This window comes from Ranitomeya imitator, chromosome 7 (assembly GCF_032444005.1).
Source record: "Ranitomeya imitator isolate aRanImi1 chromosome 7, aRanImi1.pri, whole genome shotgun sequence".
Lineage (NCBI taxonomy): Eukaryota > Metazoa > Chordata > Amphibia > Anura > Dendrobatidae > Ranitomeya > Ranitomeya imitator.
Window position 1 is genome coordinate 20,870,316 of NC_091288.1, and position 14,982 is coordinate 20,885,297.

Below are 14,982 nucleotides of genomic sequence, written 5' to 3' on the forward strand. Positions count from 1 at the left end.
TGCTTTCCCATTTGCTAGAAATCACTAGCCCATTAATCAGACTGTCTTTGACCATTAAAGCCTTCCAAAGGAACCTGAAAAACCATCTCCATCATATGAGCCGACTGAACTTCCCTTGAGGATTGTAAACTCCCATGGACATGGTCCTCTCTCCCTTTGTACAAGTCCTTTCCACATGTAATCAAACCTATTGTTCACATATTTTACGTTATAATATGTACTTGTGATAGGTATTATTTTCTATAAGTCATCTTTCGCTATGTTCTGTCAAGAGAATGATAGCTGGAGGAAAGGTCATACTTTGACCACAAGTTGTAGTCTATAGGATATGCTTTGTTAACTTAATACCATATGGTCATTATACAACTATCACTATAGATATTAAAGAAAATAGCATTTTGCTCAAGAGCAAGAAACATAATTCCAAGAAACCGAAGTTCTGTTCCTCTATGGAATTTTTCACAGTTTATGCGCTAATCTTTTTTTATTATTATTATATTTTTCCCACAAGACAGCTTGTAAGTTGTGTTGTAAGTTTGTTTGGTGACTCCTAGGCATATTCTTGCATGAAAGTTTTCAAAGCTTGGGAGTGAATTTATGTAGTCTAACTATGCAGATGTTAAGAAGAAAACAAAGAAGTCTTTGATGAAGCCTTACACACACAAGTTGAATTGTTTTCATCCAAATGCTGGTTATCAGCACAACCGCAAACTCTCCCTCCAGGAACGGCGAGGCAAAGCGTACCGCAGCCCCCATTGTTTATCCGGCAAGCGTTGTCACCTGCAGTCATAAAACATACACCTCAGCGTCCAATATTGTGAACTGAAACATTGACATTACATTCATAGCAGACATGAAAAATCCTCTGTCTGGCTGCTTGAACACTGCAGGCTTTTCTGACCAGAAAATAAAGCAATAAATTACAAAAAAATAAATAAAAAATATTCTGAACAACAGGTTTATCTCTTCCGAGAAATTTTTTTAATATTCGGCACGACAGCGCCGTAATGTGCGGTCAGTGCAAGCGGCGCGTCTAGGACCTGCGTGACGGATTGGAACCTGGTTAGAACTGGTCCTTACCGCTATCCGTACCGAGCTCTTCTGTCACGTGGGACGGTCACCTGATCCACTCCGTCACGCAGGTCCTAGACGCGCCGCTTGCACTGACCGCACATTACGGCGCTGTCGTCCTTAGACGGTGGATCTCCGTCCCCGTTTGGACTCTGGTACTCGGAGAAGCTGCCACCGGCCGGGGCAGCTCTCCGGAACTCTGCTCGACAAACAACTTTACTTATTTATCCAGCGCTCCAGAGGATTCAGGAACAGGACAACAGGTGGCTCATCTGGATTCCTTGAGGTATCGATCTAAAATTCATCTGGTGCACTACACCTACTACCATTAGTGGCAAACTACTGCACTGTGTATATAGAGAGAGCACAAGTAACATGTGGTTCTATTAAATGCTTTACAAATGGACTATGTATAGTGTGGAAGGCAGCTGCATTGATATGCAATAGTCTTCACATTGTCCTATTGATTTTGGGATTTATTGGGGTTTTACCAGCGCAATTTTCTCTATATTTTATTTTACGTCTTACAATTTGGTGGTGATTGTTTAAATTCGCTGCAGGTAATTTTACATCCCATATCACCAGCGCCGCTTTTATTTTATATAAATTCTAATAATTGGCCATCAATATTCTACACTCTAAGAAGCTTTCAAAATGTTACAAAATTGAAAAAAAAACCTTTATACTCAACTCCTTGGTCCCTTGCTGAATCTTCAATTCACTGTCACTCATAAGGTGAGAATGAGGTTTTTTTTAATGTTCTGTATATGTTACATTTAGGCTATGTGTTTTTTTCGCGTTTTTTCGTGCTAAAAACACTATAAAAACTCATTAAAAACGCATACATTCTATCATTTAAAATGCATTCTGCATGTTTTGTGCACATGGATGCGTTTTTTTCCCCGAAAAAAACGCATCGCGGTAAAAAAATGAGCATGTTCATTATTTTTGCGGATTTTCTGCGTTTTTCCCGCAATTCTATGCATTAGGGAAAAAATGCACAAAAAACGCACAAAAAACGCATCAAAACCGTGTCAAAATTGCGGTAAAATCGCAATAAAAACACATGCGGATTTCTGGCAGAAATGTCCGGTTTTTGTCGGGAAAATTTCTGCAAGAAATACTGACGTGTGCACATACCCTAAGGGACTTGACATTTATTGTGCTCTGGGGTCTAAAGAGACCTCAGAGCATAATTCACAGAGCATTAAATTCACAGAGTATAATTTATTCGCAAATCAAATTTCTTGGTAAAAACTGTGAAAACTGGCAAATTTTAATTTTGCCTGATCCCCTCATGTCCATTTAGCATCTCTGATTAAGGCACATTAACTTGTAATTTAATTCAGAATTCAGAATATGTGGACGATACATAAATACCAGAAAAAAAAATAACTGAGTTATTTCCTATCTAACATCAAATGTCACACATTGTATTTAAGAAAATAAATTTCAATTCATTAAATAAAATACATATAAAATAAAATATAGATGCAATAACATATGTGTAGCTAGAATTCGGCCTTAAGGACATTATGCAGCCAATAATAAAATGGAATAAGAGCAATTTGATACATACTGCCAGCCATAAATATTTAATTCATGCGGGTAAATTATCTAACGGGAGTCAACGTCTTTGCTCATCGTTGCCGAAACACCGAGTTGAGTTCTATCTTTTTGAAACGTAAACGTAATTTAGGATGTTTGCAAAACGTTTACATAATGAATTGGGTGGAAGCAAGAAAGATGGCGACATAAAAAGTGCTTTACCATCATTGAGCTTCGAGCTTGTCAAGGTTATACCACATGTACACTCCGTAAAACCTTATATCACAAGTTGTACACAGATGGCGGAGCTTCCTCTTTAGACCGTGCAAGTGTTTGACCTTGGAATGATTTTAAGCACTTTGCAGATATGTGCACTTGAATTAACAATTAAATGTTTTCGATTACAGAAAATGAAAAAAAAAGGTGCCAAGCATTTCTACATCTGCATCCAATTAAAAGCAAAATTATTTTCGAGAAGGGAAGGACAAACTGTGTGCAGTGAGAGCAGAACTTGCATCTAATTGTAATGAATACTGGAAGCAGGAGATTTTTCCAAGCAACCTTCTACGTTTTCCTGTGTTTATATTAAAGATGCTTTTTTTAATGCAAAGCAAAACTATGTCCATGCAGTGTAAGAGTATTGAGGAGAGGTGAGGAGTAGTGATGAGCGAGCGTGTTCGGATAAGGTGTTACCTAAGCATGCTCGTTTGATAACGGAGTGATTTCGGCATGCTCAAATAATATGTTCGAGTCCCCGCGCCAGCATGTCTTGCGGCTGTTCGACAACTGCAACACAGGAAGGGATTGCATAACAAACAGGCATGCAGCCGCAGGGACTCTAACACATTTTTCAAGCACGCCAAAGTCTCTTGGTTAGCACATGAGCATGGCCAGATAACACCTTATCCGAGCACGTTCGCTCATCACTAGTGAGGACCCTTCGTGCTGCCATGAAGTGCCTCCATATTCACGATATTACAAAATATTCAGTGTAACAAAAACCTGTCCTATGGCCCCCAAAATGTCTAAGTATGCTGTTCCATATCTAATCCACTTTGTGCATCATCTCACGTGCCATTGATATAAGGGAAAGAATTGTGGACTTGCACAAGTCTAGCTCATCCTTGGGTACAATTTCAAGATTCCTGAAGGTGCCTTGTTCATCTTTCTAAACAAGTATATGCAAGTTCAAACAAGATGGGAATGTCCAGCCATCATACCGCTCAGGAAGGAGATGGGTTCTGTGTCCCAGAGATGAACGTGCTTTGGTTTGACAAGTGCATATCAACCCAAGGGCAAAAGCAAAAAAGACCTTGTGAAGATGATGGTGGAAGCTGATAAGATTGTGTAAATATCCACAATGAAGTGAGTACTGTATTAACATGGACTGATAGGTCACTCTGCCAGGAAGAAGCCATTACTCCACAAGAAACATAAAAAAGCCAGATTAATGTTTGCACATGGACACAGGAGCAAAGATTTTTGGAGACATGTCCTGTGGTCTGATGGAACTAAAATTGAACCATTTGGGCATAATGACTATCGCTACGTTTGGAGGAAAAAAGAGAAGCTTGGAAGCCGAGGAACATCATCCCAACTGTGAAACACGGGGGGAGGCAGCATCATGTTGTGGGGTTGTTTTGCTGCAGGAGGGACTGGTGCACTTCAGAAAATAGATGGCATCATGAGAAAAGAAGATTATGTGGCAATACTGAAGAAACATTTCAAGACATCAGCCAGGAAGTTAAAGCTTGGGTGGAAATGGGTCTTCCAAATGGACAATGACCAGAAGCATACTGCCAAAACGGTAACAAAGTGGCTTAAGGATAAAAAAGTCAAAATTTTGGAGCAGCTGTCACAAAGCCCTGATCTCAATCCTATTGAAAATTTATGGGCAAAGCTGAAAAGGCTGGTGCGAGCCAGGCGACCTACAAACCTGGATCATTTACATCAGTTTTAGCAGGAGGAATGTGTCCAAATTCTGACCAAATATTGTGAGAAGCTTGAGGAAAGAGATCCCAAACCCTTGACCCAAGTCATTCAGTGTAAGAGTGATGGTACCAAATACTAATGAAATGTATGGGAACTTTTGACTTTGACGTAAGTAATAAAAATGCCTTAAAACATTCTGTGTCATTATTCTGTCATTTGTCAAATGCTAATATTTATGGTAATCCTAATTGACCTAAAAATTTATACTGATCTCATGTCAGATATTGAGAAAAACATGCTGAATCTTTTTATATAGTGGATGGAAACTGTTGGTTTCAACTGTATTTACTAATGATGTTCAACATTGAGCTGATTATAGAAATAGTTTGCTTTTCTGAGGTCTTCTCTGTCATTTTATTCATTTTCCTACTATAGAGTCTCTTTAATTTATGTGTTTGTAATGCTACCCATATAGAACATTATTAGTCAATTTGTGAGCAATATTAGTCATCTACGAAGGAAAAAATATCCATCACTGTTACCATAGAAGCACTAATGATGGGTATGAAAACTCATTATTGTAAGTCATATGGGCCTAAACAACTCTGTCAATGGCCGCTATCTATAACATCTTATAGGTTGATTTATTGTGCCGTGTGGCACGTTCAGCATATGCTCATATTTTCAGTGCTTTTATCAACTATTTTGTGTTTTTTTCAGTTCTAACCATTCTTTTTTAAAGGGACTCTATCACCTGAATTTGGCGGGCCCTGTGTCCGGTCCGATGGGCGGTATTTTCTTTTCTTTCATTCATCCCTTCCTTTTCCGCTAGCCGCAATATTTTCTTGAATTTGAGTAGGTTTCCTCCGTAGTACATGCGTGTGCAATGCAATCTTGCCTTGCGCATGCGCAGTATGCTTTGCCCAACTGCGGACAAAGCCGAAAAGCATTAGTGCGCATGTGCCACCACACTATGTCCCGGAAGTATTTAGCTGTGTTCCGGGACATAGTGCGGTGGCGCATGCGCACTAATGCTAAGGCAAGATTGCTTTGCGCATGCGCATGCGTGTACTACGGAGAAAACCTCCTCAAATTCAAGAAAATATTGCGGTCAGCGGGAAAGGAAGGGGTGATTGAAAGAAGAGAAAGCACCGCCCATCGGACCGGACACAGGGCCCTCCAAATTCAGGTGACAGAGTCCCTTTAATTAATTCCATTGATGTCATGTCAGCAGGCAACTTTCTGATTTTGTTGTTTTGGGAAAATATATAATTCATGCAATGCTTGGAGTGGCTCTCGTCTCTCCCCACCCAAGTGTGACGGCATGTTTTTCTATGCAGCTGTCACGCTCGGGTCAGAAGGGCCAACAGCCGGTCCGATCTTTGCCTGTCCGAGTAATATGACCATCTGACTCTTCCCTTAGACTGATTCAACAAAATGCAACTTTTTTATAAAGTGGCATCATTTGGCCCATGTGTCCTCCAATTTTTTTCTTGGAGTGATTTTATTTATGAAAGTTATTTTGAAGCAATGTTTGCACCATTTTGTAAAAAGTACACGTCTATTATACTGAAAAGTCACAACGAGGGTCAAAGAGAGAACAAATAATTTTTTTTTATTTTACGCAAAACTTATGAAGCACCTTTTCTAAGAATTTGGCACAAAAAAATGCAGAAGACAAGAAAAAAACATAAAAAACGCACACATTTTGCATGTTTTTTCTAAATCTATTAGGCTTTTATATTTTTGTGTTATTGCTACATTTCAATCATGATTCCTACTTGATCTGACCTTCTAGAACATGTGACGCCTTGTGACTTCTTTAGAAATAGTGTTCTGGTCAGAAGGTGACATATACTCGAAGCCACGCTTGGTATTGTTCTTATAATTGGGGCAGAGGTATTCGCTACACCTAGTGCTGGCTCTTTTTATGGAAGAATTGGTTGAGCTATATTTTTTTTAGTCTTATTTTATATACTATTACATTGCAAATACATTAACCCCTTTCTGACCTTCGGACGGGATAGTGCCTTGGTGGTACTGGTGCAGGATAGGGGGCCATCTTCTTTACCCCACAAATCTTACTCCAGTCACCGACAGGAGTATGATTTATGTCATGAAGCGCAAGCAAGCACACGTCACATTTTGATGCACTGGATTTATTAAAGGGAATCTGTCAGCAGGATTTGTTATGTAATCCGACTGCAGTACGATGTAGGGTCTGAGACCCTAATTTCAGCGATTTATCATTTTGTATAGTTGGTGCAGCAGCTGGGGAAAAAAAATCACAGTTCTCTGTGCTGCAGATCGAGCAGAGCTCAGAATGCTGAGCTGTATATTACCCCACCCACATCACTGATTCACAGATTTTTGTCATCATACAGTGTACAATTAAAGCTGCTAATCATTGGTGGAGGCAAGTTTGGACCAGGAGACATGAGACACCTAGTAGTTCTGTAGTGATAATCTCCTGCTGATAAAACCCTGATTTTGTTGAAACAACAACACGCAGTCCAGTAAGTGACACATCACTGAAATCAGGGTCTCTTCCCCTACATCATGTTGCTTTCATATTACATAGGAAAAACCTGCTGACAGATACTCTTTAAGAAGTGTGCACCTCTTAATAATTCAGGTAGCATCTGACTCCACCACGTCGCGTCATGAAAAAACGCCAGTCTTGAAGAATTGGGTCCAAGGTCTTTTTGCTGAAATTTTGGACCAGAAACGGAGCAAAAACTCAAAAGTTTTTTGAGGAGTTTTGAGCCTTGGAGGAGGATGTAGAGAGTTTCTGTTTAGGTTCTGCTCCCAAAACTCCTCGAAACTCTCAGTGTGTACACTGCCTTACAGCGCCGCTACAGTTCATTCGCGCATGCACGTCTCTTCGGTGCTTTTGGAGGCTCTAGAGTGCTTTCGATCTGCAACCAAATCAGTAAGGATGGCGACTTTGAATTTCATAAGATTTTCTGACGTTTACAACTGTCTATACATAATAAATTAATTTTGGATATTTTTGCAAGTACATCTGCGTGCAAATTCATCCTCACCAATTTTTATATTTCGCAGCATCCATTCTCCCCTTCGTAGGTCTTGATATTATGCAATGAACAATGCGTCCTGAGGCTGTGTTGTGCCAGTCAGGTTCACTAACAAAACCCGCGATGTTGTAATGATACATTTCATCATTCTAAAACTGATTTCAAAGTCCATTTTCCATGAAAAGAATCTGGCGTCCCAAAAACCAGCGGATTTAATCACAAAGGAAGTTTAAAGCGCCATAAGCTTTTACAATATTTTGTGACAACATCGGATTAATAATATTTTAATCTTCCGCTGGCAAGAAACTGAATGACTTTGGCTGGTTCGGAGTCACACGACAGATGCAGTATTGGGCGAAATGTCGGTTTTTTTGCATCCGGTCGTGGCGTACAAACGTCCGGCATGTTTTGTAAACAATAGAACGCTACAAATACAAAAGGAAAAGTGTAAGAGATATTGTAACCGATTGCGGAATTATGTTTGAGGTTTTCAGATGTTTCACGGCAGCCTCCATGTTGTAAATAGCACCCGGGCGAGCTGCGGCCGATCCTACGCGAATGAGTAATCTACAGCAAAATAATGGAACACAAACAGCAGCTGCAGAGCCAGTATTAGAATCAGCGGTGGAGCGCCACAAGAACAACACTTTCCAGTAAGCAGATGGCTATATGTGCTAATATCTGAGCCTAAGGGGGGAAGAAGTTGGCTTGCTTAATTTACACCATGTATTTAACTTTGCTGCCAAAATAGCATGTACTGGTTGTACGAAGCAAGGCAATATTTCAGGATTTGACTCAATAATAATAATAGAAAAAAACTTTAATAAAGTAAAAATGCTGGAAATATTGTACAGAATTGCAATGCCCTTAAAGGGAACATGTCACGTTGTACATGAGGCAGTAGAGAGCAAGGGGAGCAGAGACGGCTTAATATATACAGTAGCTCTGTCTTTGAAGATTTCGAAAGTTACATTTATTCACTTTAAGGGAAGAGTCAGACGGATGTATAAATTAGATGAGGATCGGAACGCAATGCTCAGACTGGCCATGAGCTTTCCCGACCCGAGCGTGACAGCATGTATTTCTACGCAGCTGTCACGCTCAGGTGGGGAGGGTCGATGGCCAGTCTGAGCATTGAGTTGCGATCCTCATCTGAGTTACACAGCCATCTGACTTTTCTCTAATTCCGAAAGCTCGATTTTATTCACTTTCAGGTAAGAATCAGACAGTTGTATAACTCGGACGAGGATTGCAAGGCAAAGCTCGGACTGGCCGGCAGCTCTCCCGACCCGAGCATGACAACATGTATTTCTATGCAGCTGGCACGCTTAGGTGGGGAGAGCCGATGGCCAGTCTGAGCACTGAGCTGCAATCCTTGTCCTAGTTACACGGCCACCTGACTTTTCCCTAATTCCGAAAGTTTGACTTTATTCACTTTAAGGGAAGAGTTAGATGACCGTATAACGCAAATGAGGACCATCTTGGGTGTCAGGTCCGAGCATTCCTACATGAACAGTTTCCTGAAAAGTGGATTGGTCATTGTGGGCCAGTTGAATGGCCACCAAGGTCTCCCGACCCGACCCCCTTAGACTTTTATCTTTAGGGTCATCTGAAGGCAATTGTCTATGTTGTAAAGATACGAGATGTGCAGCATCTAAAACAACGGAAACTGAAAGCCTGTGCTACCATTTCTTCTGCGGTGTTGCTATCAGTGTGTCAAGAGTGGGAGAAGAGGGTTGCATTGACAATAAAACACAATGGGCAGCACTTTGAACACATTTTATAAGTGGTCATAAACTTGTAAATAACTCATGAAAGAGTAAAAATACGTTAAAACCAAGCACACCATTGTTTTTCTTGTGAAATTCTCAATAACGTGGAGGTGTGACATGACCCTTTTCCCATTGAAAAAAATAAAGTTGGATCCAAAATGGGGGACTTCAAATTGTCCGCCATGGTAACCACCTATCTTGAAAAGTTTCCCCCTTCCATATACTAATGTGCCACAAACAGGAAGTTGATATCACCAACCATTCCCATTTTATTTAGGTGTATCCATATAAATGGCCCACCCTGTAGTTAGTGGTCATGTTAAAGGGTATGTCATGTATTAGAAAAACATTGCTGTTTTTTTTTCCAAAACAGCACCAACCCAGACCATGTGTTGTGCTCGTAGTGCAACTCAGCCTCATTGAAGTGGATGAAGCAGAGTTGTCTGGTCAGTGTGTATTGGTGGAGCTGATTCTGAAAGCAGGCATGTCTTTTTTGTAATCCTGGACCACCCCTTTAAGTACTACACAGAGATGCCAACCATCCAGTATTTCTATGAGAGTTTGTAAATATAGGGCATGTTTTTTCACGGTCTGTAAAAAAAGATTGTAAGCGTCCGTAATTTTTTTTGAAGGTGAAGAAACTTATGCAGATTATTTTAATGGTAATTATCATAATTTTAGAGTTTTCAGTGAACGCAGCTGATGTATTCATATCAGATTTATGGAATGTTGACATAGTTACATATATTAATTTTTGATAAGCTGTCCAGAAAAATAAAAAGTCAAATTGGCACCTCTGGTACTGCAGATGCAGAGAGATGGAAGGGGAAACATTTTTTTTTGTACTTTTTCTCTGATCAATATATTCCATTGGTGGCTTTAGTCGATCATCAATATTTGTATGCCAAAATCAAGAGTGTCTTAAAAACACAGAACATGTGTCAATTAGTGATGAGCGAGCGTGCTCGTTACTCGAGATTTCCAAGCATGCTCGGATGTTCTTTGAGTATGTTGGACGTGCCCGTAGATTATGTTTGTGTCCCCACAGCTGCATGATTTGCGGCTGCTAGACAGCCTCAATACATGTGGGGTTGCCTGTTTGTTAGGGAATCCCCTCATGTATTCAGGCTGTCTAGCAGTTGCAAATCATGCAGTTGCGGGGACTCACACATAATCTACGAGCACGCCCAAAATACTCAGAGCACCAGAGCATCCTCGGAAATCTTGAGTAGCGAGCACACTCACTCATCACTAGTGTTAATCTTTCAATTATAGTTTTTTATATATATATTTCATCAGTATTTCACATCAGTATTTGTAAGCCAAAACCATGATTGGGTGAAAATTCCAGAAGTGGTGACGCATTTCTATTATACTTTTCCTCTCATTATTCCACTCCTGGTTATGATACACAAACATTGATGAAAAATACTGATTAAATACTGGGGCGCAGCTTCAGTGTCGAGCGGTAATGTCAGGTTACCACGGGACACTGAAGCTGTTCCTATGCTCAGTTCTCAGTTCACTGTGAGCCAGTCTATGAACTGGGATAACCTTCATGACGTCACTGCTAGCACTGTGAGAATTTTCTTACGGTGGAGGCGCTGATCTCACTGAGGTCACCACAGTTCATCGGGCACTCACAATGATCTGCTTGTGGGAACAGCAGCGGTATACCTCCTTGATGTTACCACTCGTCACTGAAGCTGCGCCCCAAGCTCAGCTCAGTGTGTCCTGGATGTCAGGGTGAGCGGTCAAATCATGTCACCTTTCATCAAGATATCCAGATGTAGCAGAGATGGATTACGGTGTGGGACAAATGGATTATCTTCTCGTTGGACAGGTGAGGAATATGCTTCTTCATTATTTTTTACAGCAATAATGGTAAAAAGAGGGTCAGGGAGTATTTATTTTAAATAGATGATTTTATTCTTGCTGTGTTCTTATTTCAAAACTTACTATGGGATTAGTAATGGGGATGGCAGCTGACAACACAAAGCTGACATCAACCCCAACCCTATTACCCCAATTGCCACCACAAGTGGGAAGAGCCAGGCTAAGCAACAGATTTGGCGCATCTTATGGCAGAATATTTTTTTTTTCAGTCTCCCTGCCTGATATTTAACTGAGCATTTTATGAATCCAGCTGCAATTAAACACACAAAAAAATCTCTTTATCAGGATTGTACAGACATTCTGATAAGGATTTTCAAAGAAAGTACACCAGTCAACTAAGAGATCTATTTAACATTTTATACAGTTTAGAGTGTTAAATCTTGTGGAAAATCTTCTTTAAGACTAATTTAAACCCCTTAACCCCTGGGCCATTTTCCGTTATTGCGTTTCTGTTTTTTTCTTCCCTTCTTCACAGAGACATAACTTTTTTATTTTTCCATCAATATGGCCATATGAGGGCTTTTTTGCAGGCCGAGTTGTACTTTTGAAGGATACCCTTGGTTTTACCTTACAGTGTGTTGGAAAACAGAAAAACATTTTCAAGTGTGGTGAAATTGCAAAAAACAAGCAATTCCACAACAGTTTTTTTTGCCATGTTCACCAAATGCTAAACGTGACCAGCCATTATGATTCCCCAGATCATTATAATTTCGTAGATACCAAATATGCATAGGTTAATTTTTACTTAAGTGGAAAAAAAAACATTTGTTAAAAAAAGCGTAATTTTCTGAGACCAGTAGCATCTTCATTTTTCGTTATCTTGGGCCAGATGAGTGCTTATTTAATGTGCCGAACTGACATTTTTATTTATACTATTTTGTTGTAGATTTGATGTTTTTTAATTGCCCGTTATTGCATCTTAATGCAATGGTCCGGCGACCAAAAAAAAGTAATTCTGGAGTTTTTTACTTTTTTTCTAGCTATGACGTTTACCAATCAGATTACCGTATATATTCGAGTATAAGCTGAGGCACCTAATTTTGCCACAGAAAACTGGGTAAACTTACTGACTCGAGTATAAGCGGGGTATGCATTGTCCCCTCATCCCTGTCCTGGTATGCATGGCTCCCCCATCGCTGTCATTGTATATGTGGCTCCTCCATCCTGTCCTGGTATGCGTGGCTCCCTCATAGCTGTCCTGGTATGCCTGGCTCCCCCATCCTGTCCTGGTATGCGAGGCTCCCCCTTTCATCCTTGCATGCATGCTTACTATTACAAAAAAAACAAAAAACTTCCTACTCACCCTCCAGCGTGCCCTCGCAGCATCTCGTTGGTGCCGGCTTCCAGTTGCTCTTCCTGTGCCGAGTGATCACATGGCACCGCTCATTAAGGTAATGAATATTCCCTCCACACCAATGGGAGTGGAGACGCGTGCTTATTCATTACCTTAGTTAGTGGGGCCACGTGATCGCTCAGCACAGGAAGAGCAACTGGAAGCCGGCACGAGGTGCTGCGAGGGCACGCTGGAGGGTGAGTAGGATGTCTTCTGGATGCCGGCGGCTGCGGGTGTCACTGTGATCACTATAAGAGAAATGAATATTAATTTCTCTTTAGCAGCATGCACAGTGACAGCCTCCGGCTCCTGCCTCCTGTGACCCGCTGCTCCGCCGCTCCCTATCCCCCACCGGCTTTCTGGGACAATGACTCGTGTATAAGCTGAAGGGGGCATTTTGAGCACAAAAAATGTACTGAAAAACTCAGCTTATACATGAGTATTTTTGGTAATTCTTTTTATATATTGATAGATTGGGTGATACTGAACTCGGCGATACCAAATATGTGTATTTTTTCTTTTTTTATTGTTTTAATTTGAATGGGCTGAATGGGGGGGTGATTTAAACTTTTATTTTTTTTATTTTTTTTATTTTTAAAACTTTTTTACTTTACACTTGCTTCAATAGTCTCAATGGGAGACTAGAAGCTACAAGGATCCAATGACTTGTGCTACACAGAGTCGGCCTGCTATGTGTAGCTAAAATGCTCATCTGCTATGAGCATTGACTACTGGGCGGCGCTCATAACTATACGGCTATGACAACCACAAGGGTCTGCTGCAGACCCCCGGTTGTCATGCCAACCCACTATTGACGTGTAACACGGACGTCGATGGGTGAGATTAGTGACGTGCTTCCGGCACCATCTTGTTAAATGCCACTGTCAGAAATTGACAGCAGCATTTAACAGGTTGATCGCGATTCCACCCGCGGCTGTTAGGGGCACATGTCAGCTGATTTCTTCAGCTGACATATGCTGAAAAAGATGTGGGCTCAGCACTGGAGCCCACATGAAAGGGGGAGACCCGACATGCGCTGTACATATACGGCGCATGTCATGAAGGGCTTAAATGAAAATATCTATACATTTATATATAAAAAGGTTTTGATTGTCAACATTTAAGGACAGAACTTGGGATGCATTTTTAGACCAAAAAAGAAAAACTTTTCTTCAAAAATTACAAAAACTGAAACTATACTGCCCCTTGTGGTTTAGATAAATATATCAAAAGAATAACCCGAAGTCATAATATCCGTAATGTTAACCAGAACTGTGTCAGAGCGCCCATACTTTAGTTCCATTTCTTTTCATTTTACAGAAGTATACAATGTTTTTCGCCCTTGAGTGGAATAAGCTATTTCTTGCTGCAGTGCGTGACTCTCTGCAATGAATGGAAGCACGCTTGTTTTCTGGAGAATTAAAAACAATTGATCGCTTAACTACAGCTCTGATACATTTTGTGTGTCATTATTTTCTGTGTAGCGTCAAGCCTCCAGGGTAACGGGAATGAAACATTGTGATTGCCACTGTATCATAAAGCCGCCATGACTCTTATTTGGCCGTGATATTTCTTACCACCTTTGTCGCATTTTTTTTTTTGTGCAGCGTAATCATATACTTAATTGTGAACGTTCCAGTTGCTGTACAATTAACTTGTTAAGGAATTAGGTAAGATGTATCCATAATCAATCTGCTTTATTGCATTGTGCCTCCCTGACGACAGAGGCTTAACTCAGCCATTACAAATGTTTAGAGGAACATTCCAACTTTAACACAATTTTAGCGTTAATGTCTAGCTAAAAAAAAGTTTAACAACTTAGCAAGTACTTTACAGTAGTTACAAATGTGGTAAAGTCTTTTGTAACAGTCTCATTTGATCTTCCGCAAGGCATTGCTCGCTTGGCAAAAGGCCCTGTGAGGAGCTCGCCATGTACTAAAGACTATTGGACCAATGGACGTAGAGCTGAGTCCATGGCTCTAAGTGGTTCAGACTTTTTTCAGCAGAGTACAGTAAAGGTCAATGTTATGGTTGTGTTTTATCAGATTTGCTTGCTCGCCAGTTTAAGGTGCAAGTCTCTCCATTATACATAGAGATTGGTAATCAGGTAAAGCAAACATTCCATTACTCTTGTTAAAGTGTCTCAGAATGCTCAGTTGAGCCATTGTATCATAGAAGCCTGCAAGTTGACTCTTGTTGTATGTTAATTTGTGAATGCCTGCTGATTACATATTGCATTAAGGTACTGTTACACTAAACAACATACCAACGATCACGACCAGCGATACGACCTGGCCGTGATCGTTGGTAAGTCGTTGTGTGGTCGCTGGGGAGCTGTCACACAGACGGCTCTCTCCAGTGACCAACGATCCGGGGAACGACTTCGGCATCG

The 14,982-nt window shown here is 40.7% G+C and overlaps 1 protein-coding gene across 1 annotated transcript in view; it reads right to left on the reverse strand.

Moving 5' to 3' along the window:
• The window catches only part of LRP1B (LDL receptor related protein 1B), a 1,659,362-nt gene that overhangs the window by 719,385 nt on the left and 924,995 nt on the right, over positions 1 to 14,982 (reverse strand). The window contains exon 15 of the mRNA XM_069732880.1: positions 658 to 780. Coding sequence (XP_069588981.1) covers positions 658 to 780 — 123 coding nt within the window. The remainder of the gene's footprint in view (positions 1 to 657; positions 781 to 14,982) is intronic.